Source organism: Mus pahari, chromosome 3 (assembly GCF_900095145.1).
Source record: "Mus pahari chromosome 3, PAHARI_EIJ_v1.1, whole genome shotgun sequence".
Taxonomy (NCBI): domain Eukaryota; kingdom Metazoa; phylum Chordata; class Mammalia; order Rodentia; family Muridae; genus Mus; species Mus pahari.
The window spans coordinates 123007515-123025219 of NC_034592.1; the positions used below are offsets into that span (position 1 = coordinate 123007515).

At 42.7% G+C, this 17705-nt stretch overlaps 1 protein-coding gene across 2 annotated transcripts in view; it reads right to left on the reverse strand.

Moving 5' to 3' along the window:
* Sel1l2 (SEL1L2 adaptor subunit of ERAD E3 ligase) overlaps nt 1-17705 on the reverse strand; it is a 138337-nt gene that overhangs the window by 16331 nt on the left and 104301 nt on the right. The window contains exons 11-17 of one of the 2 annotated variants that reach the window (XM_021194096.1): nt 15725-15793; nt 14080-14157; nt 7384-7446; nt 6773-6860; nt 4064-4212; nt 2823-2988; nt 2626-2700 (exon numbers count right to left, since the gene is read on the reverse strand). In XM_021194096.1, coding sequence (XP_021049755.1) covers nt 2626-2700; nt 2823-2988; nt 4064-4212; nt 6773-6860; nt 7384-7446; nt 14080-14157; nt 15725-15793 — 688 coding nt within the window. The remainder of the gene's footprint in view (nt 1-2625; nt 2701-2822; nt 2989-4063; nt 4213-6772; nt 6861-7383; nt 7447-14079; nt 14158-15724; nt 15794-17705) is intronic. The other variant, XM_029536623.1, reaches the window with a different exon arrangement.

Below are 17705 nucleotides of genomic sequence, written 5' to 3' on the forward strand. Positions count from 1 at the left end.
ACTCACTTGGTAGACCAGGCTGGCCTCGAACTCAGAAATCCGCCTGCCTCTGCCTCCCGAGTGCTGGGATTAAAGGCCTGCGCCACCAGGCCCGGCTCAAATGGCATATTTTACCTTTAAAATTCATAGTTTGGAGATATGACAACTCTTAGAAAACTGAACCCCATCTTTCCTGTCCCTAGAATTCCTTTCTAAAGCTCTGCTCTCATCTTTCAGTAGCCCTGTGAGGGCAAGGCAAGAACCACAAGGCTCTAATTACTAAGATTGTTCTGGAGCCTAGTATGGTATGTGATAAATATTTATGGAATGATTAGACAAACACGCTGGGATATTTTTAGAAAATGCCTTCGCCAGAGGTAATTCAGGATATTACTCTCCAAGAAACGTGAATATGTAGATTATATAGCAAGGAGAGGGGAACTGACATTACTTTTAAAGATATGTGACATCATTTTTGGAAGGCCACTTAGAAATGGCTTTTAAGAGTGTGTGTGTGTGTGTGTGTGTGTGTGTGTGTGTGTGTGTGTGTGTATTTCTCTCTCTTTCTGCATCTCTCTCTGTCTCTGTCTCTCTCACTGTGTGTGTGCATGCATGCATGCCTGCCTGCCTGTCTACCTGCTGGTCTGTCTATCTGTCTTGGGTGATGGCTATCCTTCTCTTCTGTGGGTTTAGAGGATGAAAAATTCAGGTTGGACATTTGTCTCAGCTGTGGCCAACCCTTCATAAAACCTGGGCTTTCTTGGAAAATGGGAGGCATGTGTAGTAGGGCCTGAGGTATGTCCTGAGATATAAGACTCCTTGCAAAATTCTCTGTCCATTTGGCCTAGTCCAGTGGCTAATTTTGTTTTAAAGTGTTACTCCTAGTGTCTCCTATTAAAGCACAAATACTTTAAAGAGATGTGACACCATGAGCCATTTTTGTTTCCCTCTCGGCAGAGCTAATGTTTTAGGTTTCAGAGTTAGCTTCCTACGTAATTCATACAAAATGTCTAGGTGAGTGGAAGCAAGGGCTGGTAGGAATGGTACTCAAGCAAGGGTAAGTCCAGATGCCAGGAGAGTCATGATGCCCCAAAGAGAAACCCACTCCATCTCCAATCTTGTTCAAAGCTGTCATCCTGAACCCAATACTTCCTCTTGGCCATAGTTACAAAGGGATGGAACAGTTGTGTGTTCTTAAACTTTGCAGTTAAGAGGAGGAACCCCCAAGTCTCTGAGAATGGAGAGCAGTGGGTGAGCCTGACCTGAGTCATGGTATCCTAAGTGTATGTGGCAAATCTAAATCTATTTCAATTCCACAGATGCATGGTGGTGCCTGAGCCCCGATGGCTCAGTATCCTCTTCACTTGAGACAGCTGCTAAAAGAAGCATTCGTGACTAATTGGAAGTTTTCATCATTAGATTTCCTACCTCTTGTGAGCTACTCAGCAAGAAGCTACAGCTTTGAGAATGGGCACGTCTGACCTTTGGTGACACATGATTATTTCCAGCAACCTAACGTGTGTACGTGTGTTCTGTTTAATATTAATGTCTCCTCATTTTCAAATTTTCTTTGTTCCAATTTCCATGCCATTTCCTGGCTTGAAATAAACGTGTGTTTGTTGCAATTGAGCTGATTTGCCATGGCTGATAGATTGCTGGCGTTGTTTTCTCACACCAAATAAGGTCTTTATTGCGTTTTCGAAAACATAGAATTTCTCACTAAAATCTCATTGATGGCTCACTGCTGTATTACCAGCTCAGCTGGGGCTGCGAAGGCACCATAGAGGGTTTTCACCCCCTCTGCCTCATATTAGCATCAGTTGAGAATCGTTTTTTATCCTATTACTTCCTGTTAAAAGGGATGATTCAGCCTTAACAGGAGATGATTTCAAGAAACCTAATTGGAAATAAAATTGCTCTCTTATTGCAAGAGTCCCTCGCACATCCAAATGCCAGCCTCGACAGCTGTGTAACATCTCTTTGATTTTAATACTATAATTTTAGGGGGAAAATTGGAAGGGACATGGTGATTCAAATGCCACCTACCAATGCTGTTCCAGGCAGTGACAGTTTACATTCCTTACCACATGTGAGACCAATGAGTGGGGAGGCCTTGAGAATGCCAAGAAAGTATCTTCCCACTTATTTACGCTCACTTTTTTCCAAAATCCCAACATATTGATGGTTGAAGATTTGAGGTGTCTTGTCCTCATCGGTGGCTCATTTTAGATGAGAAGTCAAACGTCGTCGGTGCAAAATTAATTTTGCCTGTATTCTCATACACAGGTCACATCTTAGATTAGCTCAGTAAACAACCCAACAACTGAATGATTAAAGTGAGGCTTAGAAAACTGTTTTTTTGAGTTAGATTATCATGATTCAAACAACAGTTCTGGTATCATGGAGACAGAAATTCTTAGGGCTTGCTAAACTAAGGAATTTTGAGAATAATGAAAACAAAAAACAAAACAAAAAAACCCCAAAAAACAAATTCTCAGAATTGACCTCTAACAGCAGTATAATTTGAAGTGCCCGCTGCTTGACACCTTGACCCTCTGCCTCTGTTCCAAGACTGCAACTGAAACAAATCAGATGAATTGACATGGGCAGGGTCCAGCTATATGCCTATTTTGATCTGTTTTATACCTTGAATGGCGGCTCGGTTCCATAGCAGAAGTGCCATTGGATACATCTTCTCTTTCCCCAGAATTTTAGCTTTTTCTAAAAGAAAAAGAAAATGAGGGGGTGGTGGTGGATTCCGTTAAAAAAGGCTTAAATGAGGATGGGGTATGCAGATATGAATGAATATGTAGGATTGGGGAATTGCAAAGATCTTCTCTTACTAGATTCCAAAATGAATGCTGAATTGCTTTGAGCTACTTCATATCCCATTTCGGCAAGCAATGCGTACTGAATAAGAGAAGAGTCTATGTCCCCATCCTTATAGGCAAAATAGGCTGTCAGGAATTTCTCAGCCCAGTGGCCTAGTTCACAGACACCTTTGTAAAGCTGAAGATGGGAAGAGAAATCACAGAGGTTAGTTAGCGTCATCCCACATACCAACCTGTGGACCCAGTCTTCAGCTTCTGTTGGCCAGGCAGGCAAGAATTTTTTTTTTTTCCTAAAACTGCCTAAAACTGACTTTCGAAAGTTATTTAGGGTCAAGAATTAAAACATTTATAGGCATGAAGATTCTCAGGGATAGTTTTGTCTTTAGCAAATCGTTCCCAGGATCCTTTTAATTTGTGTAATAAACTTTCCTGGCTTGGAGGTCACTCGACAGGATAAGACTATCAATTTGGAGGGCTTCCTTGTTGATCCTGTCATTTTAAAGGCACTGTGGCTTGGCATGGACAGGGCTACAGAGATGTGGAAAGGAGGAGGAAGGGGAGTCAGTGCTGGAGGGTACAGGTGACATAACGGGGAGGGAGGTGTGCAGAGCTCCATGGGGACAAATGTCAGCCTAGCTGAGTAGCCCTTATGTAACCAGAAGAGGTTAGCCATACATAATTCATTAGGAAGTTGGCAAAGGAGCGAATCTAAAGATAGATTATTAGCTGGCAGCTTTTGAAACGAGTTTCAGAGGGACCAGATTGCCACGCAGAGGTATTTATACTGGTGCAGCGGACGTATTTAATAAATCAATGAAGGGCATTAAGGTCCTAAAAGCATTCTTTTGAAAAGTAAATTACTGGCTCAGGCCGAAAGAACCAAGCCACTTTCTCAATTGTCATCTGAATCATCAAAACCCTAAGAACCCTGTTTTCTGGGAAGCAGTGGGCTAGGTTTTTTTCTATGCTAAATCCAGCCTTCCAGTCCCCCAAGTAGCAACTCCCGTTCTCACCAGGAGTGCCCCTGCCGTCCCACTGAAGGTTGAAACAGAGCAGCTTAACTGAATCCAGAGGCAAACTCAAGAGAGGAAAGAGTTGTCTCTAGCCTTCTCTTCCCCAATTTAAGTTATGCTACTATTTTTCCTCCTGTCAAATGGTGGTGTTCACTGCTAACGGCCAGAAAAAGCTACAAAACAAAGGCACCAACCTCCTCTGTGCCCGATGGAAGAGCAAGGAAAGCCACCCCTGTTTACCTCCACGGCCGTTCTGCAGGATCTCAGCACTCCAGTGCCAGTTGCGTACATCTCAGCTAGATAATAAATGGCGAGGGGCTGCCCACTCTGAGATGCCAAGTAAAAATATTTGAAGGCAATCTTATAATCCTTCCATACTCCAGAGCCAGCTGAAAATGAAGATTCTTTTGAGCTACTCATTTTCTAAAAATGATGCTTTATGGATATGACGGCTACACCCACTAGTCGGAACAGGATGGGAAAAGACCACCAAGGCGTGAGGCAAACTGCTTCAGATTCACTGTTTTGGGGACAAGTGGCTGAGTTACTCCATGATCTGTACCCAGTCAGGAAATTAAGACGAAAGGGCTGTTTGGTTTCATGGACATGGGAGATGAGGTAATGCATGACCATGAGAGCTTCTCTGAGATCTTACCATTATTGTTACACACAAGTGAACACACACACACACACACACACACACACACGAGAGAGAGAGAGAGAGAGAGAGAGAGAGAGAGAGAGAGAGAGAGAGAGAGAGAGAAGGCAAATACCAGGAAGAACAGCTGTCTAAGCTCAGAATTGGAATAAAGAGAGGCATTTGATGTCGGACAGAGTCAGTAGATCCCTAGCAGGAGAGATTCTTGGTTCAGTTCTCTTGCTATAGTTATATCTGTTTCCAAGTGATTCACATCTAGGGACTTCACTTGTGAAAAGGAAGGGGCTTTCCCTGGATTTTCACAAAATCTTCCATCTCTAAAGTCTCAAGGCTTTTAACAGCAGTACCACACAGGAATTAAGCAAGAACAGTAACTTAGCCTGGCGTAGTGGCACACTCCTGCAGTCATAGCACTCTGGAGACTACGGAAAGACGGTGGTCAGTTCAAGGCCAGCTTGGACTACATAGTGAGACTCTATGTCTAAATAGATAAGTAAATAAATAAAATTTTAAAAAAAATTATAAAGAGAAAAAAGACTGGAGGCAGATTGCTTGAAATTGAATTCCAGCTTGATTATGTAGTTTTGGAATGTGTGGCCTTGGTATGATTCAGTCTGCTCAGCTGTAAGCTGTGGGGTATCTATATGTTGAGAGAGTAAAATGAGCTTGATCATGCAAAGAAGAGTAATATGATTGATTGAATAATTGAATAGTAATAATAATAATAATAATAATAATAATAATAATAATATGATTGAAGAACTGGACAGATTCTAAGCTGAGGACTTGGGTGTGAATTAGGAAATGTCAAACACAAACATAGTACAAAACAGGCCCTCTTGTTGGACCACAGTGGAAAACATCAACAGACTTCTTGACTGGATGTGCCCTACTTGATAGACCTGGCTGTTGCCCTGGCTCCGCCTCTGGTTTGAAGGACCTGGTGAGGGCGCGTTCAGACCTCTGTGATTCGTCCTGACCACTCCCTCTTTCAACCCCACACAGGAATTATTGCAACTGTTCATCACTGTTTGAGGCCCCTCATCCTAACGACCTCACTACTGCTCTAAGAAGGCAGTATTTTTGCTGAAGAAATAGTTGAGGACAGCCCCACCTAGTCTTTCCGTGCTCACCTCCCTCCTCACCATCTCACCCTAAGCTTATGTGCCTCATCTTTCACCCCCTGTCAGTGCTGTAGGATGGGAAATCCCACTTGTTTATTAAGACCACAAGGCCTCTGCCTACCCGGGATCAATGGGATCCCAATGCCTCTGACCTTCCCCAGAACTGCCTCTTATCTGTTCTGAATATCATCATGTCTCTTATTATTCTTATAACGATTCCTTCTTGGAGTTTTTTCCCTTTGGCTCCTTCTTCCTCACAGAGATACACATTTGGAAATAACATTTAGACTCTTGCTTTCTCACTTTGCACTCACACCCTAACCCATTCCAGTAAGTACAATAGTATCATCAAGACTCTCTAAAAAATATTGACCAAACAATAAGGATACGGAGTCATTTCTCCTTCCTCCCCTCCTCATTCCCTCTCTTCCTTCTCTTCTCTCCCTCCCCCTTCTTACAGTTGCTTTTCCTCTTCCCTCTGCCCCTCCCCCAACTCTCCTCCTCCACTAATACTGTTATCACCAGACGCTGTCCTGCATTATCAGAAAAATGCCCACTGTCTTATTCATTTACTCTATCTGAAAAGTTCTATCTTTTCTGCCCTTTGGAATCTCTGTTAACCCTTCCTCCCCTTCCAGCGCCCCCCCCCCCCGCCCTTTATGGCCACTCTTCTTTAGCTTATCCTGTCAAGATGCCCCCAAAAAGATCATCAGATTTGAGTATAGCCACATCTCTTTTTCCTCTCACATTCTTTTTCCTTTTCAAGTTCAGCTACTTTTAATTTATGCCTATATGTTTATGTTTCAAATCTTTCTCCTCAGCTTTGTCCTCTCTTGTACGTGTTTCTGGATGTGTATGCTGGCTATCACCAGAACCTCAGAGCTCAGCTTCTCAAAAGTGGGCATCCTGATTCTATTCCCTTGCTCTTTTGTTTAGCCTATGTCCAAGTCTTTAGGTTTCTTTAAAGGTCTCTTTAAACTGATACCGTAATGTTCTTTCAAGCTACTCAGACCAACCTTTTATGTTACAAGAAGAGATGACTTACCAATGCATACATCGTTCTAAATAAGGAAGCCATATTTGCGGTACCTACAGTAGTACATGAAGTAGTACATATTTGTGGTACCTACAGTAGTACATGAAGTAGTACATATTTGTGGTACCTACAGTAGTACATGAAACCCAGCTGGAACTGAGCGTTAGGCCATCCCTTCTCTGCAGCTTTCTGGAAGTATTTAAGTGCTTCACCGTAATTCTGCAAGATAATTACACTGTATTACTCAAAGCTATATACATAACTCCATGGTAACAACCACTTTCCAGCTTAAGAGTACAGTCAGTGTCCTATAGGCTTGTTAAAATAGCACCAGAAATATGACATTTTCATTATTATATTAGATTCTCTAAAAAATAATTATCTTGTTCAATTAAAAATTGTATTTGTCTGTATTAATAGTTGGTTTTGTTAGATGGGGGAAGGTCATTCAAAAGACATATTAAGCTAAGAAGATAAATTTCTCTACCAATAAAATTCTCGGGAGGCAACTGTTTCCAAAGCTAGTTTGACCCCGTGACCTCAGACACAACTGCTGTTCCCATCCTTGTCACAGGTTTGTTCCTCTCTCTTTGGCAAAGATTTTACTGAATCACTTAACTCTGTGTCAGATGTACTAGTTTGACTAGCTAAGCAATAACAACTAATTCCTATACATTAATGCATGGCTGTTAATTTTAACCCCACAAATAACTTGAAGGGATGCTCAGCTTATTGAACGTACCACAGGAACACCTTTTCCATGGAAGTAAAGGAGACCAAGTCCATGAAGGCCAATTGCATTGCCCTAGAAGAATTTGGAAAATCGGTGATAAGGAAAATTACTGCAAAGCCTTCAAATGTTTCAAATGTACCCAGAAAGAAATGGCTGAGGCCATCAATCAGGCAGATGGCAAAGTATTCTGGCCAGCTAGTACCCATTCACACCTTTAGAACCCACTCTGACTAGAAAAGAAAAGAAGGAAATGGGAGTCAGATGGTTAATTTGGTCTCTCATTCAGTACTTAGTGCTTGCTTTGTGAGTGATTCCATAAGAGGCAATGGGAGGAGGAAGAGGTAACCTATGCCTTTTAGTGTACAGACTTTCTGGGATCTGAGCCACATAAAAGAACTGGGTCACATTTCTTTCCCCTCCCTCCCTCCCTCCCTCTCTCCCTCCCTTCCTTTTTAATTTGTTTTTGTTTGTTTGTTTGTTTTAGAGGTCTCACCAAGTACTCTTGCTGTACTCAAACCTACACGCCTCCTGTCTCAGTCTCCCAACTGCACTATGCCCAGTTAGGTGGGTCTAATTTCTTAGTCATGCTAAATATAGTAAATCCTGGAGTAAAATAAGCTGAGAATGTGGTGGGCAGATTAAAGGGGACTTGACTGCTTGATTCATGCTAGGAACTTGGGAGAATCAAAATATCATGCTATTGATATTGAGCCAAGACTCAAAGAATAGATGTGTTTTCTAGAATGGGAAGTTCTAGTCAGACAATTGTTACCTAATTTGGCCAAAGGGAGTTGACCTCAATGGCCAAATAACAATTTGGGACATTGAATTTCAGTGCAACCACTGCTAACAGTTAAGAATTCATTATTATTTGCATATATTATGCTTGTTAAGTTATGTAGTACATATTTATTTAAATTCTACAGCTCATAGCATTACCAATATCTACCTGATGCTAAATTAGCATTTCTTTACTCTAAAATGGAATGCTTTCAGTAAGGGGAGGGCAATGCTCCACTAGCACATGATCTGGTATTTCCGTACTTAGTGTCTTAGTCTGGGATGAAGAATGAGCCTTAAAATGACTTCTTCGCAGGCCAGATGGATCACTGGGTAAAACTGTTTGATGTGCAAGTAGAACCACCCAAGTTCCAGCCCTGGAACATATGGAATCCATAGGTTCCTGAAAATTGTTCTCTGATCTTTATTTGCACTCACGTGTGCATGTGCACACAACACACATGTGCACACACACACACACACACACATGCACGCATGCACACACGCGCGTACACACACACCCCTGGTGACTTTCCGACCAGAGCTCCTCATGTCTTTTGCCTTCTGGTGGCTGTGTAAGGAGCCAGGCCTTGGCTACTTGGCTTTTGTTAAGCAGATCTGTCAGTCAATCTGTTTTATTGATTTACAGAGTTTCCTCAGGAAGCAAAATTCTGATAGAAGGTTCTCCAGTGTCTCCTAACAGCCTACATTTAGTTCTTGTGGATGCTGCCAGATCATGCCCCCGTGACCAGGGAAGAGCATAGGAGCAGAGAAGGCATATTTCAAACACCAGCTCAAGAATCCCAGCTTTGAGCCTGTGCATTTCAAAGGACTTATAAAAAAAAATCCTTGGGATATTTCATCAATATTAAACAAGTGACACAAATGGCCTCGCTGTTTGTTTTGTGCTGGGCATCAATCCTCAGGCCATGACCTACACAAACATTCTATAACCAAGGTGCACCTGGGTCTTTTCTTCTCTGTTCTTTTACATCTACCTGTGATTTCTAGCAACCAATAGCTACTCAGCTCTGGAAATAAGACCTACTGCAAGGATGTGGCAAAATCTAGTATGTCTACTATCTAGGAGGCATCATTTAAATGTTGAAAAAAAATAAAAGGGGAGGGGAGGAGAAGATAGAAGAAAGGAGAGGATTATAACAGCCAGAGCCGTTCCTTCTTTCACTGGATAACTCAACGGTATTGAGTCCCGAGCACATATTTAGAATCTTAAGACAGGCGTGGCCCACTCTGGCATCTCCATGCTCCGTGCTGGTGATGTAAGGAGTTGCTGGATGCATCCTTTTACTGTGAAAGCCGTTATCATCACCATTAGAATGGCTGTGGCTTCTGGCAAGAGACCCTCCTAATCTGGCCTACTGATGCCACCAGACTCTCTGAGAGTCCAGTTCCCCTGTTTATACCCTCCTCCCCAGAGTATGGCATTTGACCTCAGTAGCACACCGTCTTGTGCTTTGTGAGCTCACTGGAGTGTGCAGGGTATGAAGCTATGCGGAAGCCACTGTCTATGCTGCACTGAGTCTTTCCAGTGGTGTGGCTGCTATGGGGGTCACCCATGTTCATTTAAGACAGTGTTTCTCCACCCGTGGGGCATGAACAAGCCTTTCACAGGGGTCACCCAAGACCATCCTGTCTATCGGATATTTATACTATGATTCATAATGGTAGCAAAATTACAGTTAGGAAGTAGCAATGAAGATAATTTTATGGTTGAGAGTCACCACAGTGTTAGGAACTGTCTTAAAGGATCGCATTGTTAGGGCGACTGAGAACCATGGCTCTAATTCACCCTTACTCATGTTCTATTATAATAAGTCAATAAACTCACTGGTTTGACAGGCTGGATTTGGGTAGCATCATACTTAGATCTTGGGCAAGTCAGTTACACCAGTGATAGAGTAGAGGAGAGTGAGGCCAACCAGAGGTGTCTACCTTGCCTAGGAACAATAGCTGCAGACTAGCTTCTCTGCCCCAGTGGATGCCACATAGAACGGTAATTCTGCACAGTCAGCCCTTGCCATTTTCAAAAAAAGCCAAAATTATTTTTTTCCCTTCCTCAGATGGGTCTCGTGCTAACATGGTGGCAAGGTTTGAGAGTGGCACATCTCTCACGTGTTACCGCAAAGTGAACCATGAGAAGGATCTGACTGTTCATGGTTTGATGAGACATTTACTGTTTTTAAAAAGTACTTTCTGTGGAGAAGAACACATACATGTAGCTAACTTTCCAATATCCAGCTTCCATGTGAGGGCTTCATGGTCTTGACTAGTTAAGTGACATGACCGTAGGGAGAACATGGTCATCTATCTGATGCTGAATGAACTTTAGCAACATAGGACCTGGTCCTCCTCAAGGTGAGGGGACAGGGATTTCAGACAGTAGAAAAGAAGCCATAGAGAAAAAAGCTCTAGAACCCCAGAGTAGAGGGTAAGATGCTAATTCAAAGTAAGGGAAAGATTTTGTGAGCAAAAGAATGTGGGAAAACTTTGTGGTGGGAAAAATGATTTAGCCCTGCTTAGAAGGAGAAGGACTTAGAATGAGGTTTAAAGGGAGGAAGGAAAGAAGGAAGGAAGGAAGGAAGGAAGGAAGGAAGGAAGGAAGGAAGGAAGGAAGGAAGGAAGATAACTGTATGGAGGTAGAGTTGGGCCTGATGTGTTCTATGTTAGCTATCAAGACAAAAGAGTTTGTAAACTATTTTTTTATGTCCTTGTTCCAATAAAATCTTAAAGCAAACTTCTCTCTCTCTCTCTCTCTCTCTCTCTCTCTCTCTCTCTCACACACACACACACACACACACACACACACACACAGAGTAATTTCGGAGACAGGTTGCCCAGGTTAGCCTTGAACTTGGTATGTAACTCCTGATTTCTCCCCACCCCCACCTCCACCTATGGAGCACTAGAATCCATCTGCTTTATGCAGTGCTAAAGAGTAAACTCACGGTTTGTGCATGCCAGGCAAGTGGGCAAACAATCTACTGACTTAGCGATAGCTCAACCCTAAGGACAGTATTTTATTTTTAAGTTACAAAACAGAAATGCATATGAGAAATCTAACAAGTTGTTCAGGCAATGGGCACCGAGTATGTGGCTGTGCCCACCCAACACCATTAAGAATGATTTTAAATGCAATTTTAGACTTCCTTTATAAAGAAGAAAAGCTAAGGTTAAAAATATAACTAGCCTAGGTCACTGCTACTCACAATCTTCAAGTACCTGGGCAGCAGAGTTAATTTACACACCTTGCTGCATTATTCCTTTGGGATAACAAATCAGTATTATTTACCAGATTACAAGAGATTGTCCTCTGTTCCTCCTTTTCATCCCACCCCCATCCTTGGCTGTCTAATCTAACGGTATTCCAGATAACTGTTTCTCTGAGCAACAATTTCATACAAATTACAAGCAAGAGGTGCCGAGGACTAGCCTCTCAGTAATTTAACCACAAGAGCATTAGCCGCAGGCTGCTTTTCCTTTCTAAATAGGCTCCTAAGGCAGTGCACAGCTTGTGAAAATGAAGAACAGTTGAAATAATTCTCCATCCAAATGTATCTTGGTTGCCAGTTTACAGAATAAAATCAGATGACAGAAAAAAATCCTTCCTACTCTGGTTGCCAGAGAGTTAATCTGGGCATTTTCCAAGACTAGGCTAATAGGTGTTAGATGATGTCTTAGCTTGGGGTTCTATTGTTGTGACGAAATACCACGACCAGAAAACAAGCTGGGGAGAAAAGGGTTTATTTGGCTTCCATTTGAACATCGATGTTCATCACTGAATGAAGACAGTACAGTAGTTTAAACAGAGTGGGAACCTGAAGGCAGGAGCTGATAAGGAGGCCACAGTGGGGAGATGCTTACTGGCTTGCTTCCCCTGGTTTGCTTAACTTGTTCTTTTATAGAACCCAGGTCCACCAGCCCAGGGATGGCACCACCCACAGTGGGCTGGGTCTTCCCCCACTGATCATTAATTGAGGGGGAGCTTTAGAGCTGGGTCCCATGGAGGCATTTCCTCAATTGAGGCTTCTTTCTTTCTGATGACTCTAGCTTGTGTCAAGTCGACACAAAATAAGCCAGTACAGATGAGGTCATTTCTTGTGTAGAAAAGATAGTATACTAAGTTTGACCTGATAAATACCAGCTTCACTGAGCTTATTGCAAAGATATTTTCTTATTGGGTTCTGTTTAGTTAGTTAGTTAGTTAGTTTTTTTCCTTTGAGACTGGGACTCGTCGTGTAGCCCTGTATAGCACAAGCTCATAGTGATCTGCCTGCCTCCATTTCCTGAGTGCTAGGAGTAAAGCTGAGCTGTGATCTACCATGCCCAGCATTTCAGCAGGACATAGCATGCGTGTCCCCAGTTCCTAGGTGTGGGGTGGGGGAACGGGCTTTAGGACCTCTGAATATTCTGAAGTCCTTACATTATGAACTTCTCACCCATGATCATATAGCATTGCACATAGCCTATGCATATTCCCTATATTTTGAATCATGCCTATATAATATATCTCAAGGTGATGTAGATGGTCATTGTATGATTTGGAGAATAAGAAATGGCAAGAAAATGTAAGTATCTAGTTACAGTTTTTGGATCTGTAGTTAGTTGAATGCATGCATATGGAACATGCTATACAACTGTCACTGGATCTGTAGTTAGTTGAATGCATGCATATGGAACATGCTATACAACTGCCACGCTTTCTGTACTTCCTTATAGCTTGAAGCCATTCTGCCTTGGCTGTGCATATAAACTACAAAAGATAACAGTTGATACCTAGCAACTATTATATGCCAGGAGGGGCTTTAGTGTTTTATAATATTATAGCATCAAGGCAATCTTACCTTCCCAGCTTACTGATAGGGAAAGTGAGGCATTTAAAGTTACATAACTCATCCTCGGGCATACTGGGAATAAGCTGTAGGAATGACTCTCAAGCTAGAGTCATAGTCTTCGACTCTCTTCTTTGGGTACTGCCCTGACAACCCTACGTCTGGGCTGCTGGGGCTCCAGCCTTGACATAAACTGTGCTGGAAGGCTGGATGGAGACTGTATTTGTCTTAAACGTACTGCAGTTAGTAATTAAAGTGTCCTCTCTGCCCCTACCACTTTATTTTCTCTTCCCAAGTCATGGCTTCATCTGCGGATCAGGGCAGAGGGAAGCTGAGCTTCTGTTTGGCTTCCCGCTGACTCCAGCAGGGGTGGCGCCAGTCACTGCCCTCTTCATTTACCAAAAAGACAGAAGACAGGCCATCTCCCTCCGCGCTCCAGCTCAGTGCTTTATTGATGATGATATATTTCCCTCAGACACAAAAGTTCTTTCTAGGGTTATTGTGAAATCCAAAAGTAACTCTGGACAAAGGAGTAACTGCAGTGCCTGTTAGCATACCCAAGCGCACGCTGGCCTTGGGACTCTCGAAGCTTTGAAAATATCTGTTACGGAGCCCATGCTGCCGTCTTAGCTCCTCTCAGTTCTTCTCACAGAGACCTCTGCCCTAAACGTCTCCAGCTCGTGGACTTCCCTTCCTCCAGATTCTCATTCCTGTAAGACCCTACGATCTCTGATCTCTTCCCTGCTCCCTCTTGGCCTTCTTTTGTCTTTCTTGGTCTTCCTCTCTGACTCCCTCCGCCCCCTCCCCTTACAGTTCAGTACACTGGCCATGTTTCAGCTCCTACTTTCTCCCTGCTCTGGGCTCTTGCAGATAGCTACCTCTAGCTGTACTATCCTTCATATTTACCATAAAAACCTTCCCCTACCCCATGCCTTGGACCGGTCATGTCCTCAATTTACATACTTCTCAGAAGGGCTTAGGACTTTGAAGCCAATTCTTGGGCATCGATTCTTGGGTCTGCTTGAAATAGAAGCCACTTATGCTACATGATTACTGCAGTGGGCTGAGGGTGTACCTTGCTGGCCGCCATGGAGAAGTATTTGAAGGCAGTGGCATTATTTTGTGGTGCAGCAGTGTTCCCCTCTAAATACATCTACAGATGAAAAAGAAGACGTAAATAGCAAAATTGCTTAAGAGTAAAGGCAAATGTTTTAAAACTAAGTAGCACTAATGATTGTTACTGTATTGGGAGTACAATGACTACCACTGGATTTTCCATTTTAAAGCAATATATGTTATTTTAGTTTTACTTCAAGTAAGAAAGCAGAAGGAACTGTCACCTGCACACACACACACACACACACACACACANACACACACACACACACAGAGAGAGAGAGAGAGAGAGAGAGAGAGAGAGAGAGAGAGAGAGAGAGATTGCCCCAGAACAAAGAAATGGATCCTATTTGTGTTTTCTCCTGTTCCTCGAATCTAAATTACAGTATGTGACATTTCTGGAAGCAGGGTATGCATTCCCATGGTAACTAATGCAAATTGGCTGTAGGGAGCCAAGGCAGCCCTGGGGAGTGGAGGGAGTGGTCTCTTTAATGGGGGAGAATATGCCATCAAATGGGCCGTAAGGACTGATTTTGATTTTGGTAAGGACTGATTTTGATTTTGGCTGGGGTAGAACTGTTTTTCATTCCAGGGGTAGAGGAAAGACACCTGACTGGATGAGGGCTTGTTCCATTCTCTGATGACAGCTTGCCTGTCACTGTTGGGCCTAAGGAAAGCTCATGGGCTCAGAGCTATTCTCTGCAGAGGAGTTCAGGCCAGGTGTATTGCATGACTTTGTGAGAGCCTCAGACAAAGGCTGCTCTTCTAATAGGCTTCCTCCTTTTACCTCAAGAGTACCAGCCGCTGCCTACAGCTTATAAGTGCTTCTTTAGCTGGTGCCATAAATGAGTTCTTTAAGTGTGGTCACACCTTACCCTGCATTTAGCCATGCCACTCAATCATTAGAGAGGGTGTGTGTGTGTGTGTGTGTGTGTCTGTGTGGGTGTGCATGTGTGTGTGTGTGTTTGTGTGGGTGTGCATGTGTGTGTGTCTGTGTGTGTATTTCATTTGTTAATTTATTTGTAGTGCTAGTCATTGAACCTAGGCCCTTGCATATATTGAGGAAGCACTTTGCCATTGAGCTGTGTCTCAAGTTCATTTCTTAAGAGTGTGTGTGTGTGTGTGTGTGTGTGTGTGTGTATGGGTGTTGGCAGAATATTGCCAGCAAACTTGACACAGCAGGACAGTCCTGTTAAATTGGTTCTTTCCTTCCACCATCATGTGGTTTCTGATGATTGAAATCACCAGTATTTCCTAGCAAATGTCTTACTTGCTGAGTGATCTCACTGGCCCGTCTACCTTATATTTATAGGTAGGGTCTCTCATTAAATCTGGCACTCACTGATTTAGCTAGACTAGCTGGCCAATGAGATCTGAAGATCTGCCTGTCTTTACCTGGGTTTACGGACCTGAATAAAAAGATGGGTTTTTCTGTGGAAGGTGTGTGTGTGTGTGTGTGTGTGTGTGTGTGTGTGTGCTGGAGATCTGAGCCCAGGTCCTCACACTTGACATCAGGCATTTTATAAGTTTGAGACATCTCCCCAGTCCCCACATTTCTCAACTTTGAAAGCAATAACAAGTACTGATGAAGTAGAAGCACGTACCTTTCCTATAAATGCCATGGCATTTGCACTCCCGGCTTTTGCTGCCTTTAGAAAGTAGTATAACGCCTTCTGAAAAGAGCCGAGAAAATAAAAAAAGAGAAAAGAAACAGTATTACTGCCAGTCACAAATACATTCTACAAAATGACTTTTTGTACTAGATCTTATTCATTCAATGCGCATTCAAAAATATCTGTGAAATAACCACTTTGTTCAAGGTGCTCTTCCAATGTTATTTCAACCATAAACCTGAAGAGTGGGAGAATGTGTGTGTGTGTGTGTGTGCGAGTGTACATATTACATATATGTGTGTATATATATATGTATGTGTATGTATGTATTCTGAAACATAGGGTGAAACTATATATATATATATATATATATATATATATATATATATATAGTTTAGAATGTAAAATTATTTTTCTTCTCACATTTGGAAGCTAGATAGGTAAGTTGCTTTGTCAAGAAAGACAAATCTCAGCTACAGATTTGTTGTCCGTTATTTGGAAAAGGAGACTTTATGTACTGGTTTTGAGACAGCTTGTACTGAAGTTGACACAGTCCTGTGTTTGTAAGTCAGACTAATGCCAGGCACACCCAGCTGCTTGCCGAGGCCAGGATTTTGTGTAGAGGTTAAAATAGTTTCCTCTGAATCAAAATGAAGGAGCCCAGCAAAGCCTCTGCTTTCTCAAAGCAGTAAGATTAAATATTCTAGAATAATCTCATCTCTTACTGCTCCATTCTCTGGGCCCCATCTTGACTTTCTAGAAAATTCCTGAGGAATTAAAGTGACAGACCTCAGAAATGATACTCAAAGGCAAGTTTTCAGTGCCCCGTTTTGAACATGATGTGTCTGTTCTTTACAAGGTGTTGACTAAATCAGCGGGTGATGATCCCTTCCCTCCCAACGAGGAGAAAATGTTTAGGGAAAAAACATGAATGACTCGTTTATATGAAAATGGTCTGTAACACGTTGTCAGCTTATTTGGAAGGTACTTTCATCTGACGATGTCAGTCCTCCTTGTGGACCCAAGTCCAGATGCATCTTTGCTGAACTTCATTGCATCACCATCTCTTTTGTCTTCAGGAAACTTGGTTAGCATCTGCCACATGCCTATTGGTATATTAGCCACTATAAGTCATTCATAAATGAGCAAACTCATGCCCCCTTAGATTTCTTATTTCTAGAAGGTGTTATGTAGCCCACCAGGTGAAAAAGACCTCAGTGGCTTTATCTGTTGCTGGCCCCGAATGTTATAATGATGCTCTGCCAAGTAAGATGTTCCCATTGGTGAGATAGTGGCATTACTGTTGCAGGGAACCAATACCTTTCTGATTGAATCTAAGGCCAGACCTACAGGAGAAAATCCATGACTGATACTCTTTTAAAAAATTATTTTATTAGATATTTTCTTCATTTACATTTCAAATACTATCCCGAATGTCCCCTGTACCCTTCCCCCACTCTGCTCCCCTACCCACTCCTACTTCTTGGCCCCAGCGTTCCCCTGTATGGGGCATATAAAGTTTGCAAGACCAAGGGGCCTCTCTTCCAAATGATGGCCGACTAGGCCATCTTCTGCTATATATGCAGCTAGAGGCACGAGCTCTGGGGGTGCTGGTTAGTTCATATTGTTGTTTCACCTATAGTGTTGCAGCCCCCTTCAGTCCTTGGGTAATTTCTCTAGCTCCTCCATTGGGGGCCCTGTGTTCTGTCCTATAGATGACTGTGGGCATCCACTTCTGTATTTGCCAGGCACTGGCATAGCCTCACAAGAGGCCACTATATCAGGGTCCTTTCAGCAAAATCTTACTGGCATACATAATAGTGTCTGCATTTGGTGGCTGATTATGGGATGGACCCCCGGGTAGGGCAGTCTCTGCATGGTCCATCCTTTTGTCTTAGCTCCAAACTTTGTCTCTGCAACTTCTTCCATGAGTATTTTATTCCCTATTTTAGGGAGGAATGAAGTATCCACG